At 35.5% G+C, this 26330-nt stretch overlaps 2 protein-coding genes and 2 long non-coding RNA genes across 4 annotated transcripts; 1 reads left to right on the top strand and 3 right to left on the bottom strand.

Moving 5' to 3' along the window:
• The first annotated feature begins 6266 nt into the window (after positions 1 to 6266).
• On the top strand, positions 6267 to 10579 carry LOC140048018 (P2X purinoceptor 7-like). The gene is made up of 5 exons (XM_072093029.1): positions 6267 to 6595; positions 9109 to 9169; positions 9425 to 9591; positions 9773 to 9942; positions 10441 to 10579. Exons 1-4 carry the CDS (start codon positions 6363 to 6365, stop codon positions 9939 to 9941), a joined length of 630 nt encoding a protein of 209 aa, XP_071949130.1. The 5' UTR covers positions 6267 to 6362; the 3' UTR covers position 9942; positions 10441 to 10579.
• On the bottom strand, positions 10544 to 12440 carry LOC140046595 (uncharacterized). The gene is made up of 6 exons (XM_072091289.1): positions 12242 to 12440; positions 12036 to 12123; positions 11578 to 11755; positions 11258 to 11444; positions 10767 to 11027; positions 10544 to 10626 (listed from the first exon to the last, which is right to left on the bottom strand). The coding sequence occupies exons 1-6, from the start codon at positions 12438 to 12440 to the stop codon at positions 10544 to 10546; spliced, it is 996 nt and encodes a 331-aa protein (XP_071947390.1).
• A 78-nt stretch (positions 12441 to 12518) lies between these two features.
• On the bottom strand, positions 12519 to 13457 carry LOC140047942 (uncharacterized). The gene is made up of 3 exons (XR_011845001.1): positions 13446 to 13457; positions 12893 to 12920; positions 12519 to 12631 (listed from the first exon to the last, which is right to left on the bottom strand). It is a non-coding gene; the product is annotated as an uncharacterized lncRNA (long non-coding RNA).
• Positions 13458 to 20522: 7065 nt separating this feature from the next.
• Positions 20523 to 21903, bottom strand: LOC140048017 (uncharacterized). Its single transcript, XR_011845029.1, has 3 exons — positions 21641 to 21903; positions 21212 to 21316; positions 20523 to 21088 (listed from the first exon to the last, which is right to left on the bottom strand). It is a non-coding gene; the product is annotated as an uncharacterized lncRNA (long non-coding RNA).
• Between the last annotated feature and the right edge of the window lie 4427 nt (positions 21904 to 26330).

Genomic DNA, 26330 nt, shown 5'->3' with positions numbered 1-26330 from the left:
GATAGTCGAACGTATTATATAGTACTCCCTGTATTTACTGTAAAGACTGGGTTCGCTAATAATAATAATAATTTTTGCGTCAGGACAATGCTTCGATAACCACTGGTCTTAAAAGAATTAATTTTTGTCTCAAATTTGTCATTTGTATTTTTGTACACTTGAAGAATAATATCACTTTTGATATTTGACCTCAATGTTCACTCACCGAATAAACGGCGATCTTTAAATAAATTCCCCTCAAATAAACGGTGACCATGTCATTCTCATGACACATCATATGGAATAATCGGCGTCTATTTCCATTAGATTATACCCCCTCCCATTGAATAAACAACTTCCTTCCAATAAATGTCCACCTAAAAACCACCTAAACAATAAACAGCCCACGCCGTTTTTTTCAATAAATACGGTACTTTAAATCTAGCACATCTAGGGCCTAGCGTGCTGTTAAACAGAATAATCGGTTAAAAACGGGTGTTTCGAAACTAGAGACCCGAGACCAGAGACCATGAGACCCGAGACCCAATACGAAAAGGGAGACCTAAATATACGAAAAGGGAGACCCACGTACGAAAAGGGAGACCCCACTATACGAAAAGGGAGACCCCACTATACGAAAAGGGAGACCCTAATATACGAAAAGGGAGACCTAAATATACGAAAAGGGAGACCAAATATACGAAAAGGGAGACCCAAATATACGAAATGGGAGACCCAAATATACGAAAAAAGAGACCAGACTATACGAAAAGGGAGACCCTAATATACGAAAAGGGAGACCCAAATATAGGTCTCCCTTTTCGTATTGGGTCTCGTGTCAGGTCTCTGGTCTCGGGTCTCTAGTTTCGAAACACCCGTTAAAAACAGATGATTTCATTTTTACAGAAACCGGTCCTATATATTTGTCTACTTTTAGATTGGGGGGGGGGGGGGTAGTTGACCGGGGGGTAGTTGACCGGGGGTAGTTGACCGGGGGGTAGTTGTCCTAAGGGGGTAGTTGTCCTAAGGGGGTGGTTGTCCGGGGGTTAGTTGTCCGGGGGTTGTTGTCCGGGGGTTGTTATCCTAAGGGGGTAGTTGTCCTAAGGGGGTAGTTGTCCGGGGGGTAATTGTCCGGGGGTAGTTGTCCTAAGGGGGTAGTTGTCCGGGTGGTAAACATCCGGGGGGTAACTGACTAGGGGGTAACTGTCTAGGGGGTAGGTGTCCTAGAACCGATTATAGCATGGACCTAGCGTATACACTTCTTAGATACATGGATACTAATCGAATACGATTGTCCGTGAAAACGTCCGCCCTCTCGAAATGATCAAGCGAGGCTAGCACACATGTACGTGTATACACACATGGTCATGCACTCGATGTTGCGGCTGTTGAGGCTGGGCGCGGCCGAGCCTAGGTAAGAAAAAACCTAAATAAAGGACGCCGTTGCAGATATAACAAAATATATTATTACAATAATATTGATTACAATTTTAAAAAACATTGTTTTGATGAAATATAAGGTGCGTCTTATACACCGACGATATAAAAAATACTGATATTTTACTCTCAGTTAGGAGGTGCGTCTTATACACAGGTGCGACTTATACACCGAAATATACGGTAATATCCACAACTGAGAGACTATAGATTTGTCTAGTATTGTTTATAACTTGTACCGGTACTTGTGGTTTTCTTGATGATATCCCTTGTTCCAAAATCAATATTTCAAATCACCAATGGAACTGTTATAATAAATAAATACATACCATAAATATTGATGATAGTCAGATTCCCTTTTCAAAATGCTCTGCTTAGCCGCTCCATTTAATCTCATATTCCTTATGTCAAATATTTAACTCAAGTTTAATAAATGGTATTATACCAGATGACTGGAAAATAGCAAGAGTTACTCATATTTATAAAAATAAAGGTGCTAAAAACGATATGTGTAACTATAGACCAATCTCAGTGATTGGCCACATAGCAAAAATAATGGAAAAGGAGATACAGTTACAGGTTATTGAATATCTTGTAAATCATAACTTAATTAGCATTGATCAATTTGCCTTCTTAAAAGGCCACTCAACAATAACATCCCTACATAGGGTTGTTGATAAATGGTTAGAATATTTAAATGATTCAGAAATGATAGGTGCATGTTTTCTCTATATTTCAAAATGTTTTGACACAATAAACCATGATATATAATATTATATAAACTAAACAAATACGGTTTTGACACAGTATCAGTTAAATGGTTTGAAAACTACTTAAAAGGGAGAAAACAATTTGTGTTTTGTAATGGTAATAAATCTGATTTTGAGCTAATCAAAATTGGAATTCCACAAGGGTCAGTCCTTGGACCGTAACTATTTCTTATTTTTATGAATGATATTTATGGGAGTATGTTTCCATAGGTGTTTGATCATAAAATGACTGGGGTAATAATGTTCAGCGCTTGCTTATGAGAGAGCTTGCTTATATGCGCTATATAAGAATGAACTATTATTATTATTATTTATTTCACAGTCTGTGGAAACTGGAACATGTAATGTATTTGCTGATACCCCTTTCACACCAAAACTCCGGAGTGTCTCCGGAGACACCCCGGGGTTTATGACCATTCGAAACGTCGAGAAACTCCGGAGATACCCCTTTCACACCAACCTAGCAACTCCGGAGTTTTGTAAATAAAAATATAAATACCGCCCTCTATTCTGTTCGTTTACATCGCGACGATGGACCATCAAAATCAATCAATTTTACTAATTAATCACATGTTATCAAATAATTACCTTTTTTTATTACAAATCAACAACGCCAATCAACAGTTAAGTTTTTCTATAAATGAAAGCAATTCCAATTTCAGAAAAGGACGCGTCCGTCGTTGTGAGAGATTTTGTAGGCTGCAGCAACAAACCATCACGGCCCACTTGATCGCGGCGACCGTCAGATCTTCAACGATCGAGCGAGGCCTATGGGCTCGAAACAGAGAGTATGGACGTTTATTTTGGACTTATGAAGTCAATCATTATAATAATCAAATTTTTCGTTCGCATTTCCGCATGTGTCGCGATACATTTAATAATTTATGCGAGTTATTGAGGCCCGAGATAGAGAAGAGCGACACAAATTTCCGGCGATCAATCCCATTTCATGAACGAGTAGGAATTACTCTTTGGTGGTTGGCAACGCCAACTGAATATAGGTACTGTATTGTATCTATCTCTCTAGTGATTAATAATTTATTTCATTCTACTATATGGCATACATAGGAATAACAAAGATTCCCTTCAATCAATCAATTAGTAAATTGGTCAAGGTGGGCACTGGACGAGAGAAGCCCTTGATCAATATCAGGACCAATCAAGGTGCTTTAAACAGTCCTAGCTTTGTTTGTATCAAACCTGTTAGTGGCGGTAATTATCGCTGTTGGTTTCGATTGAATAAAATAAAATAAAATAAAAAATAATTAATTACTGAGATCAGCCCACTCCTTTTTGTAACTAAATATAGGCCTCCTACATTCTCTAAATTCTTTTACTCCTACCTTGGAATTAGATATATGTCCATTACATGAGTCAATAAAAATATAAGGCTATATCAGAATTATTTCCTATATCTTTTTAATCTAGGCCTAGGCCATATATGTGAGCATATTACACGTAGCACCTACACACCGAGAAGTTAGAGTCACAAATGAATGATATAGCCGATGCGTGCAAATGCCAAGGGCTTTTGCTTGTGAGGAAATTGTAACATTTTGTTACAATTTTCATCATCTGTTTAGGGGTCAATAGTTTGCTTTTACTATGTTTACTAGGCCTATATAAACAAAACAAAAACTTATAAAAAAGATTTAATTTCCCTTATAATATGGCCCGTAATATGGATAGGCATAATGAAAATTCACTCTGCACCATTACCATAATTGATAACTCAAAATGTTATTAGCTATATTACCTGACTATAACAAAATGCTTTTTTTTAAATTGTCAGGTCACTGGCCAATATGTTTGGAATAGGAATATCGACGCTATGTACAATAGCACATCAAGTTGTGGCTGCCTTAAAGAATAGAGAGTTTCTTCAACGCTATATTTCACTGCCAAAGGGTATATGCGAATTTTTTTTTTTTTTATTATAAAAATACAACATAGTTATTTTTCCCTTGAAAAAAAACTTGGATCATAAAAATCAGTAATTTAAAAAAAAAAAAGTCAAATTGACTAGAAGTTCTTTGTTGAATTTATTCGATTATTTTGTATTTTCTTTCTACGAAAATGATTAACTTTATTGAAACTGCAAAATGGCCTATTCAAAGTTTTTTTTTAATCCTCATCTTCCATGTTTTTGTACAATATTGTACAACTTATTTATTTTATCATTTACCAAATGGCATTTTTTTATTTACAAATATACAGGTCAGAGATTAGATGATACCATCAGTGGATTTGAACAGAAAGGTTTTCCACAATGTGCTGGCGCCTTGATGGTACCCACCTTCCGGTTCTCGGCCCATCAGAGAACAAGGCGGACTATCACAACAGGAAAGGATGGTACAGCATCATTCTTCAAGCCGTTGTGGACCATAAGTATAGGTACCATATAACAATTAATTTATAAGTTACTGTAACTGGTATACTGTATCCTTAACAGTAACTGAATGATATTCTTTCACACACACACCATTCTTGATAAAAATTGAACAGCTGATATATATGCAGGATGGCCAGGTCGCACACACGATGCTAGGGTCTTTGCCCACTCAGCTCTGCCTGAATTAGATGCCAACAACAATGGCCTACTCTTCAGTGCAGAGGTACGTTTCTTAAACATGTTTGAATATTACTATACATAAAACATTTTATTTTACATGAAATGCAATTTAGATACTGTACAGTACATAATATGTCATCTCCCCTTTTGTGTTTGTAGAAAAACAAGCAGTTGAGTGGGTTGAATGTCCCAGTGTGTTTAATTGGCGATCCTGCATATCCGTTGCAGCCATGGTTGATGAAAGGTTACATCAACAACAACAACCTAACTCCAACGTCATTTCAACCGGCAATTAAGTTCAGCCAGAGTTGTAGTGGAAAACGCCTTTGGAAGACTTAAAGGGCGATGGAGACGACTACTTAAGCGCAACGACACCTCCACAATATTTTCAAGTGACATTGTTGCAGCCTGCTGTGTGTTGCACAACTTTTGTGAAATTCACAAAGATGTGTATAACCCACAGTGGATGTGACAATAAATGAAGAGGTGCAGCATGGTTTGATTCAACCCGATGAAGATCCAATTAATGACCGACCTGAAACAGCATCTGAAATAAGAGATGCTATTGCAGCATACCTCACGATTTAATTTAAAAAGTAATTCAAATACCAATAAGCTTTGTTTTTTTAATTTTATTTTTGTACACCATTTGTTAATTATAAATACTGTATGAATGTGTCATTTTCAAATACAGTTTAGTAGTTTAATCAATATTTTATTAATTTAGTACATATCTTACCTTAATAATAATTTTTATTTATTATAAATTCAATATACTGTAATTATATAACAACTTGGTGAGGCAGCATAAGGAACATATGTATTAATAGACAAGTTCTATTTCCTCTGAAATATGGTGTAAGAAGCATTTTTGGGTAGAAGCTGGGATCCACTTGATTTAGGATATTTCGACCTCGCTGATTACGAATATGGCGGATCCCAAGCGAAATTCGGCCATCTAAGGCCTTAATTTGCATAATTAAAAATGGTGGCCATTTTTTATAATAAATAAGATACAGGCAAAAAAGTGTATTTTTACTTGTGTGAACAGCGCCCTCAATCTTCATTTTTTTCCCAAAAACTTTGTTTTAAAATGGATATGAAACAATGTTAAAAAAAATGAGTTAGTTTCATTATCGGAAAGTACGCATAGAATCATGTCAGTGACCTTCATGCTAAATATTATGGATGTCTGGGTCCCCCTCTAATCGGTGACAAAAAATCTTTTTGTGACGTCACAAAAAGAAAAATTTGCATTAGGAGAATGCGTCATTCACAGACTTTTGCAGATTGGCTCTATACTATTACAGCGTTGGCTTATCCGCTTTACATTTTTGTTTATGAATATGTTTTAAATGTTTTCGGATAAAATTTTTGTTTGTTTGTCAACCGATTATTTTTTAAAATGAGTTTTAAAATCTGTTCTTATGGCAATCTTCTGCAAATTGACTAACGTTTTGCACCGGGAAGCTGGAGAAACGTAGATACAGTGCGCATGTGTGAAAATATCAATTACACGACGATCGCTATGGAGAAACCCCGACGCCATTTTTTTTCCACTATCGACGGAGGAGTGTTTAGTTTATTTTTATCATTATTTTGGAATGGATAGTGAAGAGGAATATTTTGTAGCGGATATAGAAATAGAAGAAGATTTATTACCAGTAAATCCTGACAATTTAAGACCGTTCGATAATGACCCACGTCTACCACCATTGCAAAGGCCCGCAGCAGACGATCGGTTAGGCCTAGGCCTACCTCCTGACGCTCATCGGGCCAGGGAATTCGAACGGTTTGGGCTTCCACCTAACATGCATGTTAGGCAAGGTCGAGAATGGTAAGCGATAAGTAAGAGAGATGTGATGGGACCCTCCGTTTTTTTAGACCTACTTTTGGAGTTACTGCTGTTCCCACCTTTTCGATTTTTCACTCTTTGTACTCAACGCGAAAATAAAGCCTCCCTGTCCTGCCTACTAGGCCTAGGCTAGCTAACATAGGCCTATCCTAGTACAGAGGCCTAGGCCTAGCTAGGCCTATATAAATATAGTCCACCTGCTACTAGGCCTAGCTATATTAGAGATAGAGCTAGAGGCCTAGGCTATATTCAATAGTCCTACTACTACTATAGGCCTAGGCTCATATATGATATAGCCTAGCCTAGTCCTGGCTAGTTAGACTAGTACTATCAGTATCAGGAAGTTGTAGTTATTATAATTACCAGGCCTAGTAGTAGGGGTGTGTAGAAAGCGACGACCTCGAATTGGACGACCCCAACGACCCGGGCGACCTCGAATTGGACGACCTAGAATTGGACGACCCATAACACGAAACCGACGACCCCTATAGCCTAGCCTAGCCTAGGCCTAAGTATGGTATAACATCCCGAAGCCGAACATAACCAAAGATCTTTAAACCATACCTTATATAATACTCGCAAGCAAGCAATTGATTGAAAAAATACAGAAATATCGCCATTTGATACTGAATGTGTTGACACGAACAAACGAACAGATATGGAACGCCAAGAGTGCATCATTAAAACTGCATTCGACTCGATTAGCACACGAAATATCATAAACATGGCAAACCAGGCCCCTTTTTCAGCAGCAGGTAAGGTTTGACCATGGAGGTATATCCATGGTTTGACCAGCTCCATGGTTTGGTAAAAATATTTTTATACCTCCATGGTTTGACCGTATACAATGCATGTGTGAAATGTAAAGCTTTCTTATGGCCCTCCCCATGCAGGATTAGGCCAAGTTGAGCCGCCGACAAGTTGAGGCGCCGCCAGAAAACGTTATTTTCTATGAAACGTCAAATGCTTACTTTCGCTGGTGCTCGTTTCTATTTAATAGAAGTTCTATTTATATTAATTATTAGATATAACGATGTATATTCCAAAGTTTATATATCACGGTTTTTAGTATATATTATTAAATATTATAATTAAAGAGAAATAATTATGAATATCTGACTTGTAGATTCCAAAATATAAGGCCTAAAACATGACCGAAAATGATCGTTTTTAGCCAAAAATGACGTAAACATGTTGCCCCCTCAGGCGGCAGTTGAAGTAAAATAATTGCATAAAATCACCGTTTTTTAGTAAAATATTTTGTGTATTAACATTGTAAAATTCAATAAAATATGATATTAAAAGATAGTAAATAAAAAATAATAATTATTTAACCTCATTCGAAGAATATCAATACTCTATTAGTCCTGAGAGACAACGTGATTTTACGTGGTAGGCATACACGCGAGAAAAATATTATGGAGTGCACTGCATTTTTACCTTGAAAGATTAAAAACAATTAAATTATTAAATATGACTACTTTCCTTTGCTGTTTCAAACCAACAAAATTGTAGTATGTAATTATTATTTATTTTCATGACACAATAAACCTAAAGACCATGAACTTATGTAGGGCCTACTAGGACACCACTCTATCACTACGCGAAATGTCGTAAAAGACGCACTGGCCGTTTCATAGAAATTACCGGCGGCTCAACTTGTCGGCGGCCCAACCGGTCATATCCCCCCATGCACATGTTACGCTGCTTGGTAGGCCTATAGTGTTCGTTATAAGAAGACGAGATGTAATTATACGTCCATGGTTTAACCATGTATTGTATAATATTTATTTCTTTTTAATTTATTTTTAATATGTCGAATGCAGTTTTAATGATGCACTTTTGGCGTTCCATATCTTTTCGTTTGTTCGTGTCGACACAATCAGTATCAAATGGCGATATTTCTGTATTTTTTCAATCAATTGCTTGCTTGCGAGTATTATATAATAAGGTATAGTTTAAAGATCTTTGGCTATGTTCGGCTTCGGGATGTTATACCACACTTAGGCCTAGGCTAGGCTATAAGGGTCGTCGGTTTCGTGTTATGGGTCGTTCAATTCGAGGTCGCCCGGGTCGTTGGGGTCGTCCAATTCGAGGTCGTCGCTTTCTACACACCCCTAGTAGTAGGCTACTATTAGTATTATTTTAGGCTAGGTAGGAGAATTACTTTTAGAATATAAAAAATAGACTACAGAGTAGATTAGTATAGTAGGTATGTATGGTAGGCTAGCTAAGCAGAGAGGCAGTCCACCATATTAGCATTTTGTACATTAGGTCTAGGCTAGTAATAGTATGCTAGTACAACCTATTATTATGTAATGACTAAATGTAGGCATAATTAATTAAATTAGGCAGTACATTAAAATTACTGCAACTACACTTTCACAAATCATATTAATTATCTACTGTATATATTTAGGGCTCTACTATACACGTTGCGAAAGTAGGAAACAATGAGCCACATTAATGTGTAATCTATGATTTTGTTTAAATAGGTGTGAATGTGGAAACTGTGTGGAAGAAGAAACATGGGAGAATAGATACTGTTGCCAACATGTAATATTAATTTCTAATAATTAATTATTTTCAGAAAAAACACAAATTCAAGAATTGCATTGTCACATGAAGAATGAAGATATAAAATCAAATTTCGAATATAGTACGGTATAGTAGGCCGTTTTACAGTTTTAGTAAATAAAAAGACAAAATAAATGGCTTAATATAACCAAAAACCCATTAAATCTGACTCGGACCAACTATTTTTTGGCTTTAAATTAATTTTTTACATGTTTTCTTTGTATTTTGTTACAGGTAGAAAAAATCAACAACAAAAATAAGGAGGGACCTCAGCACACTGGGTGCGTAACAACACACCCATGGTTCGAACCTGCAATTTTAAACCCAGCAACACTACAAATTGCGTATTGGCAGTATGTCTCGCAATACCAAGAACATGTGGTGGAAGGTGCAATAGAAAGGTACTGTACAGAGTAAAAGTAAAAAGCAAAGTAAAAATATATTACATCATATCATATGTATATCAATCTACTATTAATTTCCAACTGGAGGAATGTACATGACGGGAATCTTACAAGACAAATAAATAAATAATTTGAACACAATAACATGTATTTTTCTTTTGTTTGTACATTTTTCCAGGCGATACAGATATACTGCATACCGCCAATTTGTACGTTGGTGCTGGGGGTTTCTTGGCAAGGACCGAAGAATACCAATGCCATCTTGTGTTATGAAAAAAATACGAGATGTTTTCCCAGATGAAGCCAACAATTACACAGGGTTCAAATATCCACCATTGGATAGATAAAGTAGACTCCAATTCATTATGTTGTAGGTTTAAATCTGCTTAGTAACTGGGCTACAAACTCATTTTTGTCAGGTTTTGGCATTTTCTCTGCAATAGTGCCTGGGTCACACATTATCTCTGGTGTGTAATATAGTTCTTTTGTATTTGTTTTTGCCATGTACATTGCCATTTCAATGACGTTAATTGCGTATTCTGAAAGGAAAACCAAATAAATAATAATAAGACTTTTCGATTACAGAAAACATATAATTATGTTATATTTTTTAAATAAATAAATCAATCTTACCAAAAGTGGGGTTAACTAAATGTTTTTTTGCCACCCAGTCTTTTTTGGCTCTAGAATACCACAATGAATACTCTTTCTCGCCTTTTTTATTTTCTTGCTGGCATTCTCATTACAATGCAGTGCAGCAATGTACGTTCTGAAAATAGTAACAAAATTTGTTTGTCTTTCACCATTCCAATGACTCGAGTAATTTTTGTTTGTTTCATTTTTTAGCTTGTTTTGGGAAGATGTATAATACTACCTTGCAATCATTCCCTTGAAACGGTATGGATGCATTTTTGGAGCGAAGTGATTGATAACTTGATGGAATGATTCGTTAGAATATGTCTGGATAGTAGGTGATAACTGTTGAACTGATTTTAAAAGATATGAAGAATTCAGAATCCTCAGCTTTAGAGCCTGTATTCGAGATAATAACAAATCATGTGTTTAGACATTACAGTAAACATTATAAAATTGTAAAATGTTCGTTTGTCAGTGTGCAATTTTCACCTTGATTGAGATTGGTTACTACTTAATTATACACATGAGATACTTACTTGGGAGAATGTAATCCTGTTCTTCCAGTTCACCATGCATGCATTTGGGATACAAGGGAGTTTCATGTTCATGTATCCCTCTTACATGATTGTATATGCTTTTAAATTTTTGGACTCTTAGTTCCTTGTCGTAACTCAAATCTTTAGTCTCGGGTGTAGTTGACGCAATCCAATAAATCATAGTTACAATAGATTTGATCCATTTTGTTATCTGGTCACAGTCTTTAAGCTTTACACCCTTCAGACATTGTTTTTTTACACCTGCATGTCAATTTAAGAAAATACAGTTTTTATATTTATTTAACTAAGCAGTTTGATCATATTAAACATCTTCAAATAGTATACACGCTTTTTATTTTTAAAAAAATCAAAAATATTGTTGGCAATTAAATGGACAACTGTACTGAACAGTTGAGTGTATAATTTTATAATAATAACCATATTAGTGCTGGTCCAGCAAAGGTGATGAATTGAAGTAGTTAAATACTTGCCTTTAGCAACATGCCACACATCAAAGTAGAGTATTATATTCTGCATGGAATTTTTGAGGTAGGCAGCTACACTACTATGTCTGTCGGAAACAATTCTTTCCACGGTAACTCCGTAACCTTTTAAAACCATCAATGTTCTTTTCAGCCCCTCCAGTTCCATTGCTGGTGAATTCGAACATTCATCTTTCTGTAAAACAAATTCAGTTAAAAAGTTATTACCAATAATTTAGGAGGTGGCATGTCCAACATTGTTATAAGCACAGTACAGGTAAAGTATTATGGTACAATGAAGATGGAGAAAATTTGACTTGACGACTTACTTGGACCACTTCAATGTGGATTACTTTATGGGTGTCTGCATCAATTGTGGTATACGTGCCAAACTTGGCTGTATGTCCTGGGCTATCGCAGCGCATATCACATGAAATATTCATGTTGCTCTTGAAATTGTGTTCTCTCTGCGCTGCGAAAACACAGGACACAGCTGGCAGCAAATACCTAAAAAAAAAACATAACACATCATCGAGCTCCAATGAGCGTTTATTGCTGTGAATAATAATACGAATTTGTAAAGCGCCAATTCCAGCAGTAAGTGATTAAAGGCACGGTGTATGAGAGAGCTAATTTGAATTTGAGTTTTTAAGGCAGATTTAAAGGCGATAGTAGAAGAACATGATCGAATTGAGGCGGGTAGGTCATTCCATAAGCGAGAGGCAGCAGAAGTAAATGAATGCGATAGACCATTTAAAAAATATAATAATAGTTGTACTGTACTTACCATTTCTGGTGGTAAAAATATGTTCTATCAGTAAAAACTGCAATGTTTAAAAATCTTATAGCTCTTAAAAACTGTGTTATACAACAACCTAGAAATATAAAAAAATGTATTTATGTACTGTAAATAGTGTCCATGTTGATTGAACCGTAAACTTTTAGATTATTTCAAGCCTTCATAAAAATTAAAAAGAATAAACCTTATCTTACATGACACAAGAATAGCGGCAGACAAAAGAATGTTAAACAAAAACATTTTTCCATGTTTTGGTTGGCTCATCCATTCAAATTGATAGTCGCAACTTCGATTTCTGCACTTTGACTCTATCTCTACTGCTGTTCCACACTCTCTCTTTATTTTTCTATCTGCTTTCCCTCCACACTGCCGACACCTGTCAAAGAGAGCCATTAATTCTCTTTGACCAACGATATATTTTCGCTGATCTCTAACAGTATCCGCTGGTTCTATATAATCTGTTTGGTCATCTGGAGCAATGTAGTCCGCATCTGCATCGTCATGGTCACTATCACTGTCGGATTCCGAATATAAATTGAATGCGCCACGTGTGCCTCTTATATTTCTTCCTTCATCATCTGAATCTATTGTGAAGTAAATTTGTCATGTCAAAAAACAGCATTGACAAGTATTTGATTGACATCAAATCAAGATATATAAGTGTGCAATAAAAACAATTGGCCTTAAGCTCTGTCTACACTGTCAAACTTTATGTGACAAAAAAATGTGATGTGCCCATATATGGACATGATGATGTCATAGAACCATCATATGTAAGCATAGTAGTTTGATAGTGAAGACAGAATCATCAATGTAAAAAAGTTTAGTATTAATATTGGCATTACCTGAAGACTGCACATACTGTCCTTGTGCCTATGTACAAAAATATAGTAATTATTACATTTAAAAAACAGTACTAGAAATAATTTCCATAGGGATTTAATCAAAATTAATCTAATGACTCCCTGCATTAATTTTAATTGGTAGATAGGCATAGACTTTTTGTATAAGCCTTTTCACGAAATGGAAGACATCTTCGACCGATGACAAACAATGCTGTGCTGGATTTCAAGACACCATGTTAATTAAAAAATTGTAACCCCTGAACGGATGGATGATCGTATGAGAAAATAAAGTTACTGTAACATTTTCTTAAAAGATTGGCCTAAAACATCACTGTATGTCTGAAAAAAAATTAGAAATTGTTTTTTTTGTTCGCTTAAAATCCCTAAAAAAAAACACCCGTGTATAAGCATAAGCGTTTGTCACCACCGTTTTTCCCGCGATGCAGTTGCGGCGCCTATTATGCTTTTATACACTGTGGTGTGCTATGTTATTTCTGTTGGTTACGCTTCCCTGCACAGCATTGTTTGCCATCCGTGAAAAAGGCCTACATACCGACGATGTACTTGGACCACGGCTGGCTAAAATCTGAAAAAAAAGAAGAAATAAATAAATAATTTCTGCGTTTTTTTGGCCTATGCGTATTTACCAGATTGAACTAATCTAAAACGATTGTAGGCCTAAGACGGTATAATAAGTTATAGAGTCTAGTGACAATGCTAGACCCTGTATGCCGCATACCATTATTTCGTACGGCAATTTAAAAAGTACTGTGCGTAACGCGCGTTCAAAATTTTGCTATTTTTAAATTAGCCGTCATGCATCTACGAAGAAGTTTAGGCCTACACGGAGATTATTTCTATCCACAATTATTATACAGTAGAACCTGTGTTTTACGTACCCTGAATTTACGTTCCCTTGATTTTACGTACGCTTAAAATAACCGATGACGTCATCATTTTCTTACATTGAGGGCGCAATTTAACAACAACAAAGCACACAAAGCCACAATCATGGCTGTGTGTGGAATTCTGCTGTGTGTTTGAGTCAAGCTACGCACGTGCATTTAAGCAGCGACTGTTTTTATTGATAGAAAATACAAGAACATTGATATTTTAAACTTTATTTAAACATCTCACAGCCTGTATATACTGTACAGTACTGTACTTTTCTAGTTAGGCCTCACATCTTGCTAGGCCTGCTAGCCTAGCCTGGCCTGAATAGTCTAGGCAAGGCCTAGCTAGTGACAACCTGCATCCTGTTCAATAAAGTAGACAAACAGGGTAGCCTTTATAGCTACGATCTCTACGTATTTGGGGTCAATTTAAGGTCAACCTTGATTTTACGAATCCTTTGTTTTACGTACGCCTTTCGGTCCCGTACCGTACGTAAAATGGAGGTTCTACTGTATTTCAATTCATAAATTAGGGCCTAGGCCTAAATGGAGATTGTTTCTATTCGTAAGTTGTATTTTAGTACAATACCAATATTCTATCTGGGCAATTTATGATAAACAAAATGTTTTGTGATTTGAGTACTGTATGCCTACCCTATTGACCTCTCGCCTCCGATTACAGGTCCGCATCTTCTTTTTTGGCTTCGTGCTATCATCCCTATTCTCTTCTATTACTGGCGATTTCAATGTTGGGAAAGCGCCAGGACGAAGACGGTATCTTATCTTTTTCCCCTTCTTTCCCATCTCTTGCATTTCGGTGTGGTTTATGTTATCTTCTATACAAAAATGCTCGGTGCATATTTTATGAGACGGCTTCCAGATGTATCCTTTTCTAGTTAATTTTACGAAATCCTCCCATTTTTTTAAAGTTTCCACTTGGTCCACTTGGCTTGGAAAAAGGAGAAAGGATACATGTGGGTGGGATGTTGGGGTCCTGTTGCACCCTCAAATACAGCACGCATTAGGCATTGTTCGGAAAACCTTATACTGTACTATCCAACTGGACAACTGCACTGTATTCAACTCGATTTTTTCTCAAACCAACGTGTCCCAGAGGACGCGCATGCCTCCTCTATGGATTTTCCAAAGGGTCATGTCAGTGTGTCACACGCTGACGCTGGACAGACAAATTTTTGAAATTTTTTTGCAATGATAGAGCTGCCTGTCCTATATAAGTATATACAGTATTGGCCATTGTTTTTAACCAAGCTTGATAACCATCCAATATTTCAACAACTAGGTAGACAGCTACATCATAAATAAATGGTGAACAAAAATAGGCCAATGTTTGAAAATGGTTGACTAGGTGTGTAATATAAAAAATAGCATTGAGACAAGTGTACATTTAATTCATTTATTTTCATTCAGCAAGAAATTAAATAAATATAAAATTATATAGGCCCTACTCTTTCAAATTGACTAAAACATATATTATTTATTATACAATTAAAATGTTTATAAATCTGAACAATACTCCTTGGTCCACATTTTAAGATTCTTCTATGTTTAAATAGAATTATTATTAATGCAACATAAATCTACAATGCTGTAAAATCAGTTTTTAATTCCTTGCATTTCTTGCCACAACAAGTCAATATTCCATCTGCAAAGATAAAAGATAGTAAGTATATAATATATATAAAGGTAATTGGTATAGCCCCTAAAACTCGACTGGTACCATAGGTAGGCCTAGCTACTGCCCAGTAATGGTCGAGTAAACAAAGTTTGAGTAATATATAAGTCAAGCTTGTAACTTGAATTAACAGCAGTATTTTTAGTAAACAAAAGGTTAAATTAAATAAATAATATAATTCATATATTTAATAATACTGTACTACAGTTTATATGATGGCCATTATTTAGAGTCACGAATAAAAAAGTAGAGCTTACCCGTTTTTTTTTTCATCAGGTACAAATTGTCCACCTTTTTAGTTTAATGCACGATGCGTGATATTCAAGGCAATCCATCATCATTCAAGGTCCATTCAAGAGGTGCTCTCGTCTTTTGCCGTCTACTACTACCATTGTCCTTCAATTGGGCTTATATCATATTAGGTTTTATGCAAAAAACTTCATTAGGTAAAACTGTAAATGAGGCTTTAAAACCAACTTTTCATCTTCGGAGAAAATGTAAACACTCTCGGTCGGCCGGCCTAGCCTAGAATCGGCTTGACATGTGTGTATCGTGTGTGTGATGTATGACGTGTGTTGTTTACGTTCGCTTCCTGTCCGCTTTGAAAGAAGCTCATTGGCTGTAGTTGGGCATTCTTAACCAATCACGAAACAGCTGCTGCCGTGGATGCAAAAGCGGGCGTTTTAAATTAATCGGAAGATTCCGCGTACGTTTGTTTAGAACGTTAATAAAATCCAAGATGGCATGATGGTTGGTCGGCCATCTTTCGATGGTTTTACACTTAACATACCACTTTTATAACGTACTAGGTCAGTTTCTGAAAAAATTGAGAAAAATATTCCGATAGCTTGATATGTTTGTTGAGGTTATTACATGATGCACATCAAAAAAAATATTTTAATTTTGAGCTAAAAGTCCATCTTTTTGGTTTAATAAAAGCTATCTAGCAGATATTAATACACAAAATTCATATTTTATTGGATAGATATTATGATTATCTTTCCAATAAAATATGCGGTTTGTGTAAGAATGGCTGTACAAGATTGTTTGTACTGGACCAAAAAGATGTATTTTTAGCACAAAATCAAAATCTTTTTAGCATGCACCATGTAATAACCTCAGGAAAAATATCAAGCTATAAAAATATTGTTTTCATTTTATCTCAGAAACTTACTTAGAAGTTACACGTCACTGACAACAAATCTTTTAAAAAGTTACAACCAGCTAAGTTTATGAAACCACATGAAAATGTGGTATTTTTTGGGGAAAAATGAAGATTGAGGGTGCTGTTCACATAAGTAAAAATACACTTTTTTGCCTGTATCTAATTAAGTTTTAGCCATAATAATTTGAAAATAGTCTTATTTGATAGACAATTAAATTTTCTTTATATAAAAAAAAATAAATTTTATATTAAATACACATATTTTCTGATAAATTCATGTGAAGTGCTTAAAATCAGCAAATATGACACATTTTAATATTATAACAAATGCTAGTGATGTTAATAAATTACAAAGTTAGTGATCATAAATAGAATTCTTTTACACTTCTATAAAATGTTGTTATTATACAACATATAAATGTAAATTTTTCGAACCATTTCACAAAAACAACCATTTTACGGTCAATAGTTTTTGAGATTATAGAAATATGTACTACCAGTACAGGTCAAAGGTCAATAAAAATATTTCGGGTCATTTTCTTGAAAAAGTTCTCATTAGACTGAATAGAAACATATACCTCCAGATTAATTTGAGCCCTATTTAAAGTTTGTCCAACTATTAGTTACGGAGTTATATGATATGTAGGTCAAAGGTCAAATATGCAAAAAATCATACTTCCAGCCATTTTTGGACAAACTTTTCCATTAGAACGAATATTAATATGCATCTCCCAAATAATTTGACACTAAAATTATTTCATTTAATCTAAGCGTTGCAAAGATATGATCATTTTGTTTTCAATGGGTCAAAACAATCAAATTGAGGTCAGAGGTAAAAGATGAATTTTAGAAATTTGACAACATAGGTTTTTATAACCAGCATGATTCAAATATTCATAAAACACAATGTTTACACTTTCCCCATGATCTGCACACGAAGGCACTTTTTTTGACATAGGGATCTGGACTAACACAAAGATAACTTACTCTACACCCACCACTCCGCATCCGGTATAAGAAGAAACAGAGGGAGAAACATAATATGGTTCAACCCACCATTCAGTACGAACATTAAGACAAATGTTGCACGAACCTTTTTACAATTAATTAAAAAACATTTTCCCAATGGACACGTATTACATAAAATATTTAATAAGAACAATGTTAAAGTAAGCTATAGTTGTATGCCATGTGTAAAAAATGTAATTAGCAAGCATAACCACAATGTACTGAACCCCCATACAGAACGAGAAAGTGCGTGCAATTGCCGCAACAAACCCGAATGCCCCCTAAATGGTTCATGCCTCGCATCTGAAATTGTCTACTCCGCCAACGTCATAACCAATAACGAAACTAAGACATATATTGGTATGACGGGTGGGCAGTTTATTAAAACTAGGTTTAACAATCACAAGAAATCGTTCAAAAAAGAAACGTACAGTAAAGAATCCGAGCTCTCAAAGTACGTATGGTCTTTGAAAAGTAATGACGTAATGTTCACAATTAAATGGAAAGTAATTAAATATTTCTCCACTAAGAACGCCGCTTATGGGCATTTTAGTCTTTGTTTAGATGAAAAGCTATGTATTCTAAATGCAAACAAAACAAATTTGTTAAACAAAAGGTCTGAACTGATTTCAAAATGTCGTCATAACAAGAAAATTTACATACCACCTGACTAAAGCCTTATAACACCTCGAGATACGGTATTGTTCAGTCTATCTGAAGATCGTTTAACGTGAAACACCGTGTAATAGACGCCCGTGTTCTATCTAATTCATAAATATATATTCGCTCTTGAGTTCAATTGAGCACTTTTGCTGTCTCAACGCATCTATATGATGAAGGGCTAGTGTTGCCCGAAAGCTCTGCTAACTTTTCTGGCTGTTTACTTTATCGTTTTGATTTAGCTTTTTGCATTTTATTTGTATCTCCATTGAGATCCAGCCACTGATACCCACAGCATTGTCATTTTTTTCAGTAATTAGGTGATCATTTAGAATAAAATGATCACCTATTGTTATTGTACAAAATCTTTATTATTATTCTTTCTGTACACTTTTTGTGTATCGAATATCTCAAAAAGTTGAATAGCAATGATCACAAAAATTTCACAATGTCTTTGAAATACTCTAACTTAGTCCTAATAAGCTTTTCAGCATGATCACTCATCCGTGACATCATTTATACGCCATTTTGTGAAATCACATTATCAATTATATAAATTTCAAAGAGCGCGCATTGCGCTTCTACGTGTCAAATTCTCTTCCAATCCTTATATTTATTTGCTCAATTCATTATCTATTTATTATTTTGATAATTCCATCATACCAAAAAATTAGAACATGATGTGGGTCCCGTAATTTCACCTATGCTACACTGTATATAGATATACAGTATATACTGTACATATTGTATGACACATAATAGGTACAACTCCGCACTATAAGTGTATGCATCATGTTATAGGATGGCGTACATCAACTTTTTACGATCGTATGGTAACGTACATGCATGTTTAAAAAAAGTTAATTTCATTAAAATGATAAAAATGATCACCTATAATTCGTCAAAGTGACGAATTAAATTCTAGTTTGCCTTTGGATTTATATATTATAAACACATCAGGCATATTATTTATCAGTTTCAGTGTCTAAATCGTCTTATTTCCATGTAAAAATGTGATTTTTCTACCGAAGAATAGTCATGGCCGTATCCGGGGCTGTGCCATGTTATCTGTAATTGAATCCTGACATATCAGATGTATTATTGGCATGAAATATTTTTCCAAACTCTGCGCAACAGTCAGTTAGTGCTTTTGACAAAACATTTGGCCGTTTATGCATTTGAGATAAATTAAAATTGTTTAAAATGGATATGAAAGGATTTTAAAATTTCACAAAAATGACTTTGTATGAATCCTTTTAATGTTAATAAACAGCACACAAAAAATTAGATTCAAATACCTAGTAGAACTTGAGAAATAAATTAATTAAATTTTGGTATAAAACGTCCGCAAAATGGCCGACCAACTGGCACGCCATCTTAATTTTTATGAACGTTCTATACGCACGTACGAGATCGTCAAATTTAGAGTTTGAAACACCCGGGGTTGTAGCCACGGCAGCAGTCGTTTTGTGATTGGTTAATGAATTTTAATACAGTCCAATCACCGCCTTGTTTCGTTCGCGGTCTGTGTGGTGTAAACAAAATAAACAAACCCATCCTACACGAGACTCACGTGTTGCAAGCTCCCTGTTGCTGCAGTCGTAGAAAATATCGATATTTCACAAATCAATCAAAAGTTATGTCTGCAAAGATTGTATGTGAAAAGAAGAAAGGGTGTATTTGTACATCTCACACTAAACCACTCACGCAGACTACAAATTAGGCTAGGTCTAGTAGACTATATTTTCTTCTAAATTCGCTAGTACTATAGATACTAGGCTAGGCCTACACATGGAGTTACTCCATGGCCTACAGTACAAGAGAGTAGTAGTCGCCGGTCCACCGACGAACCTCCAGGAAGTGGACAAGGCGCGGGCGTAGACGTATGTAAAAGGCGACGTAAATAAAAAAGGTAAGCTTGTGTTGAACTTGTTTTTGGCTCTGACTTTTGTTATTGACTAATAATATAGTAATATAATAATACTAAGTAGAGCAGAGGTGAGGCAGAGAGGATTATTATAGTTTAGTTAGTAACTGTAATTAAATAATAACCTCTTTCTGTTTGTTACCAAGTCATAAAATATAATACTATAGGGCCTAGGTAGGATTGAATAAAAATAATAGTACATTTCCATCCATTTATTGGTCTTATCTTTGCAGATTTATGGAATCAACAGTACATGAGATGGCTTTGAAGAACTGTAATTATAGTACTAGTAATAAAATTGTAAACATCAACAAATTATATGGCAGAAATAGTGTGTGGAATGAATTTTATTGAACAAATGTATCATAATGAGTTTGGAACAAGCAGGATTTTTCAAACGGGACATAAATTACTTTTGAGACCTGAGTGATACATTTTAATTCTATCAACACCAGCCAGCTCCATCATATTCAAGAGATGGATTCTTTCATAAATGTCCATTGTACATAGTATTTGGCTAAATAAATAAAAAAAGAAGTACAGTAGTGGTTTATTTGTTTATATACCCAGACCCATTTAGATGGTTAAAAACAAACACTATATGATGCACTGCTACTAGTGTACTGTCTGGTAGTACATTACCATAGTTACAGTATGACTGTAACCCTAGCACTCACATCTAAAGAATTCTATTATGCATATTTTACTATTCTTCATAAATATTTAGTTCTGTAATTGTAATTGTCTGCGCTCATTCTATACTTGGTGTCTTAGTATACTGCATATGTATCGTGCAAGCATGATCCAAGTAGCATCTATTATAAAGTACGCTGGGCATCTTTCTATTCACCTGAAAAAAAGGAAAATGAATAAGCACATGTTTATCTGCCCTCAAAACAAAATAATAATTTAGTATAATGTATTATGTAGGTTTGATCAACAGTTTAAAATAGCAATGCTCAGTATCTGTTACCTTAATATTATAATTTGACTCTAACATTTGCACTTCCATTCCAATCAATAAATACATTTGCTTATCCCGTCCATCAATTATCATAGTTGCACTCCAATTATAGACCTGTAGGTAGGTAAAAATACAAATGAATTGTTTATTTACTGTATTAATAATATATGATACAAATACAAGCTCAAATACCCCTAACTAGGCCTGGCCTGTTATAACCTTTATTACTACATTAGAGAAAATCCACCTCTACTCTATTCATTTTATTGGGAATCCTATATTTATTATTCAGTGTTGCCTAGGCTAGGGCGGCATGTAATAAATAACAAAAAAATATTTTAATAATGCGTTAGTCAGGACACTACAGCACACACCAATATTAATAAACATACTTATAAATAATGTGTATACATAATACAGTAACACAATTGTGCCTACCATTAACACCCTCAACGATACATCAAGGAGCATACGCTCTCAGCTCACCTCTGGCCGGGCGACTAAACACCGTATCCAGCAGTCATCGCTACTAAAAAGGCCTAGCTAGCTCCCGGCCATGGCATTGTCAAACACCATTTACTCGTCCAACCGTTTCTTCAAAACGATGTTAACACCCGTGTTAACAAGACGATGTGGACGAATTTCCATCAATTTCAGTTAATTACCACGAAATAATAATAAAATGAATGTTTCAATAATACGTGTATAATAAATAGCGAAATAAACATCGCTCGCGAGAGGAGGGTCGACTCGTCGAGAGAGAGGCCAAGGAGATCGAATCTGTGATTCTCACGCATGCGCAAAATAACTCCGTGTACCCAGCAAGATAGGCATTTGGCTATGAATTTCGTAAAAGATGGCCTTGAAAAACGAAATTAAAATCCGTTTAAAAAAAAACATGGTTGATAATATGAATTAATTTTATTCAATTAGGCTAACATACTTATCCAAGAATAAAAATATCAAAGCGATAAGTAATTACTACCATGCTTTTGCATCAATCAATGATTTACTGCTAAATTCCTATCTCTGTAATACAAAAATAACTTTTAGTGACGTCACAAAAAGTTTTTCACAGGTTTCTCAGGGGCGTTTTGAGGGCGTTGTCGTTCTCCAAAACATTAAGTATGACTATGGCAAGCTTAAAACTGATTGATCTACACGTTGAGCCAATAAAATGATATTGCTAGGAACCCTTTCATATCCATTTTAATAATTTTCAGTCCGATTCGTCAACCCGGGAATGACACGAACTGCATGCTTTTTACACTGCAAAACACCAACCCGGGTAAATGAATAATCAAAGTATTACCCTGCCCTCTCACGCATGAAGAGACACCCTATTAACGGTCTGCCCATTAAACCTCCAACAATTTTTTTTATAGCAATATTGAGTCTACTCGTTAATAAAAATAAATAACAATCATACGTTTTATTTATTAATAAGCGAATAATCAGAATCAGTTTTAACTTAATTGTATGTACATTAAATACTATATTGAGAGAGGATAGCAATAGCAACCAACGGGGAAAACATATGCAGGACTGTTTACACCACCAACAGGCAAGTGCATGGGATTGTCCCGGGTTGATTTGATGCTGAATACATTCCACAATGTCAATACTTACCCGTCGTTTACACTGGCCTACATTTCCGCGTCACAGGTACGGCTCTGGTTACACAATTTCGGATCAACTCCGCAATTAACGGGTGGAAAAGGGATATGTATGGCATTGTCCCAATGCACAAATTTATTACGTAGTTATAAGCGTTATCCTTTTCTTTATGCTGCGACTAGCCTTTTTCAGTAATCACTTACTTGGCCTAGTCTAGTAGGTCTACCTGGAGAGGCTAGTCATTTAAATAATTTAAGGGTATGTTCAGACTCACGGAGTTACGGTGGAGTTATGTAAGCGGTGTACATATTTTTGTGTCTGAACCATGCCGCGGATTAGCGTTAGGGAGCTGTAACTCCGCGCCAGTGGCGTTAATAACTCTAGCGGGAGAGGGTAGATTTCATAACGCTAATCCAGTGATGCACCAGTGATTTTAACCTTAACCAATGAAAATACACGACCATGATTAGCAGACAGCAACTACATACCCCCGTACCTTATGATACGACAGTGAAATAGCTATGTCAAATGTATTTCCAGGTTCAGATTTTAAAGAACAGTAAAGTTGGCATCAGTGATATGATATTTTCATAAATTAAATCAATTATTCAGATAATTGTCCATGTAACAATTACGTTTTAAATTATTTTGAATTAAAATGCAATGCAAAGTAGTAATGCACTTGTCAATTGTATGACCCACTATACGACCCCCGGGAGAGGTGCGTCATTTGTCCGATGTGCGTCATACTTTTGAATACCATGACGCACCCGTGCATCAAAAAGGTGACTTACCTTTAGGTGACCATGACGCACCCATTTTGACGCACTGTGACCATGTTGTTTATGATATGGTGGGTGGTAAAGTGACGGACATTGACACACCTTGTTCATTGATGTGATGTACCATCTAGGTTTTTTGACGCACCCCTGTAATTATTATACAATTGACGAGTGTATAAGAACAAATCAGTATGGTAAACATTATATACATAAAAAAAACACAAAAAAACATGTAAACGATGTAACGTTCATGCATTGTCATGAATGTATACATAGTTCTATCTGCTTTGACCTGGTCAGACGCCCGTATTCTTAAACCGGACTTTAGTCGTAGTTCGAGCTAAAACTAAAAAAATGACGTCATTTTAATTCATAAACCGAACTTCAACTAAATCACCGACTAAATCAGGCCAACCTCGACTAAATCGAGACGGATTTTGATCGATTTTTTTAGTCCTGGAGGGGGCAGGCTAAATAGTCGACTAAATGGTTTTTAAACGATGTTTATAAAAAACGTAACAGTCATTGAGTTGTTATATTGGCCAGATATTGAAGAATGAAATATCTATATTTATATTAGCTTAATTAAATATACATTGGTATAAGTTATAATAATGAAAATCATCTTTATTTACAACTGTATACAAATTACATTATTTTCTTCGCGCAAGTCCGACTTGAGCTACATCACGCCATAGCGACAATGGGAGATGTGGCAATTCACCACGCGATGGAATGTTTAGGGGGCCTAGTGCTTTCTTGTTACGCTTTGAAGTGCGTGGTTCGTCGCGATCATACTTTGTTGGGGGCCTAGAAAATATAAAAGTTACCGTACCGCCATGGTTCCTAAATATATTTTGAAGATTTTATTTGTTGTTAATCAAATATACTTCACTGTTAAATTAATACTGATATTGTTCTAATAATTAACGATTAAAATTATTTTTCATGTATATAGTCCTGATGCGTAAAAAGTGTTGTAAGAAATGGAAAGTGATATCAATGCGCAAAATTTCGTCTGCTCCTCAAATACTCTCTTGTCATTGGCCAATGTATAGCCTTTGTTACCCAGACGTGTGCAACTCGACTAAAAGCTCGACTTCATTAAGTCGAACTGCAAACTTCGACTACTTCGTTTTTTAATCGAATTTGAAGTAATAGCTCGAACTACGACTTTTTCAAGTCGAACTTCGAACTACGACTAAAGTCCGGTTTAAGAATACGGGCGAGAGTGTTTTAAATGCAAGGCATTAGAATGTTGATCGTTGTGTCTGTACACCTTGGCTTTTAACGCCACGGATTACCGTACACCTTGCGTAGATAACTCCACCGTAACTCCGTGAGTCTGAACATACCCTAATTTACAAAGTGGTTATGGGATTCCGGCAGAATCAACGCAATTAATTGGTCAATTGAAAATCGCTCATGCATGCACATTTTTTGGTACATTAACTATTCCTGAGATGAATCTGACAATGGGGCTAGACCACATGCCTACACAAATGAATAATTCGAAAAAGACAAACTTTAAAACAGGTCACGTCTAACTCTAAGCATCGGGCTAAGCATACAATAACCGTTTTGCTGCTGTCCTCCCCCGTCAACTACAATTACTGTGAACTCATCTTTGACTTCGACCATTCGTTACTCCTCCTCCTCCACATGTAATGATGTAAATGATTTTTGTGAGCTCGCACGACGCACGACGCGTCGCCGGAGAGGGAAGAAACCGCTTTTGTCTATGGAAGGCTATTGGGGCCATAACAACAGTTGAAGCTAAAACACCCTGAAGAAACAAACGAAGGTTGTGTAATACAACATCTTATTTATCGTCGATTACACTGGCCTACATTTCCGCGTCCCAGGCACGTAAACCTAGGCCCTAGCTAGTAATATTAACTATTCGTGAAATGAATCTGACATAATGGGGCTAGACCATGCCTACACAAATGAATAATTCGAAAAGAAGAAACAAACGAAGGCTGTAATACAACATCTTATTTATTTATTTGGTATCAAGTGGATTTTCCCAGACAAAGCTAAACCGTTTTTTGTATTCGATTGGGACTTTTTTTTACCGTTGAGTATACTTTTTCCGTTAGTAGGTCTACTTTTTGAACGGAATATTTTGAATGATGACATTGTTGCTTAACGAATGATTTTCTTTTAAGTACAATCCGTTTACAATTTACAATTCGAATACAAAAAGTTCTCAGCGAATCTTTTATTGACAACGAAAAGTTCCAAATCGAATAGCCTACTACAATTCATATATTAACTATTGGATATTCCAATAATAAATAATATAACTATAGTATAACTATATCATAATTTTTTTAACTGCAACGTCTCATTTTTAACGCGACGCGACTCTACAGCTAATTATGTCGGTCGGTAGGTTGGTCGGTTGGTAAACACTAACTTGAGGACGCGACTGAGGCCATGTGTATGACCTTGTTTTAATTAATTACAATATTAAGAGATAGTTAACAGATAAAGCCAACTCCTCCAAATGGTCGTTCGAGATTGATTTCGTCGATACTATATTTTTAAATATGTTTAAAAACGTTAATAAAAGTATCTGATAGCAGATCTGTCATCATCTCCTTTATAATAATTTCGAATAGGCATTTTCAGCTTTATTTTCACAGTCAAACAGTCCATTTTGAAAGTTAAAACCAGATGATCACTCTGACCAATAGCCGTCTTATAACGTACAACATAATATA

This window comes from Antedon mediterranea, chromosome 4 (genome assembly GCF_964355755.1).
Source record: "Antedon mediterranea chromosome 4, ecAntMedi1.1, whole genome shotgun sequence".
NCBI lineage: Eukaryota > Metazoa > Echinodermata > Crinoidea > Comatulida > Antedonidae > Antedon > Antedon mediterranea.
The sequence above is the reverse complement of the archived record's forward strand: the minus strand, read 5'-3'. Positions and strand labels throughout refer to the sequence as shown.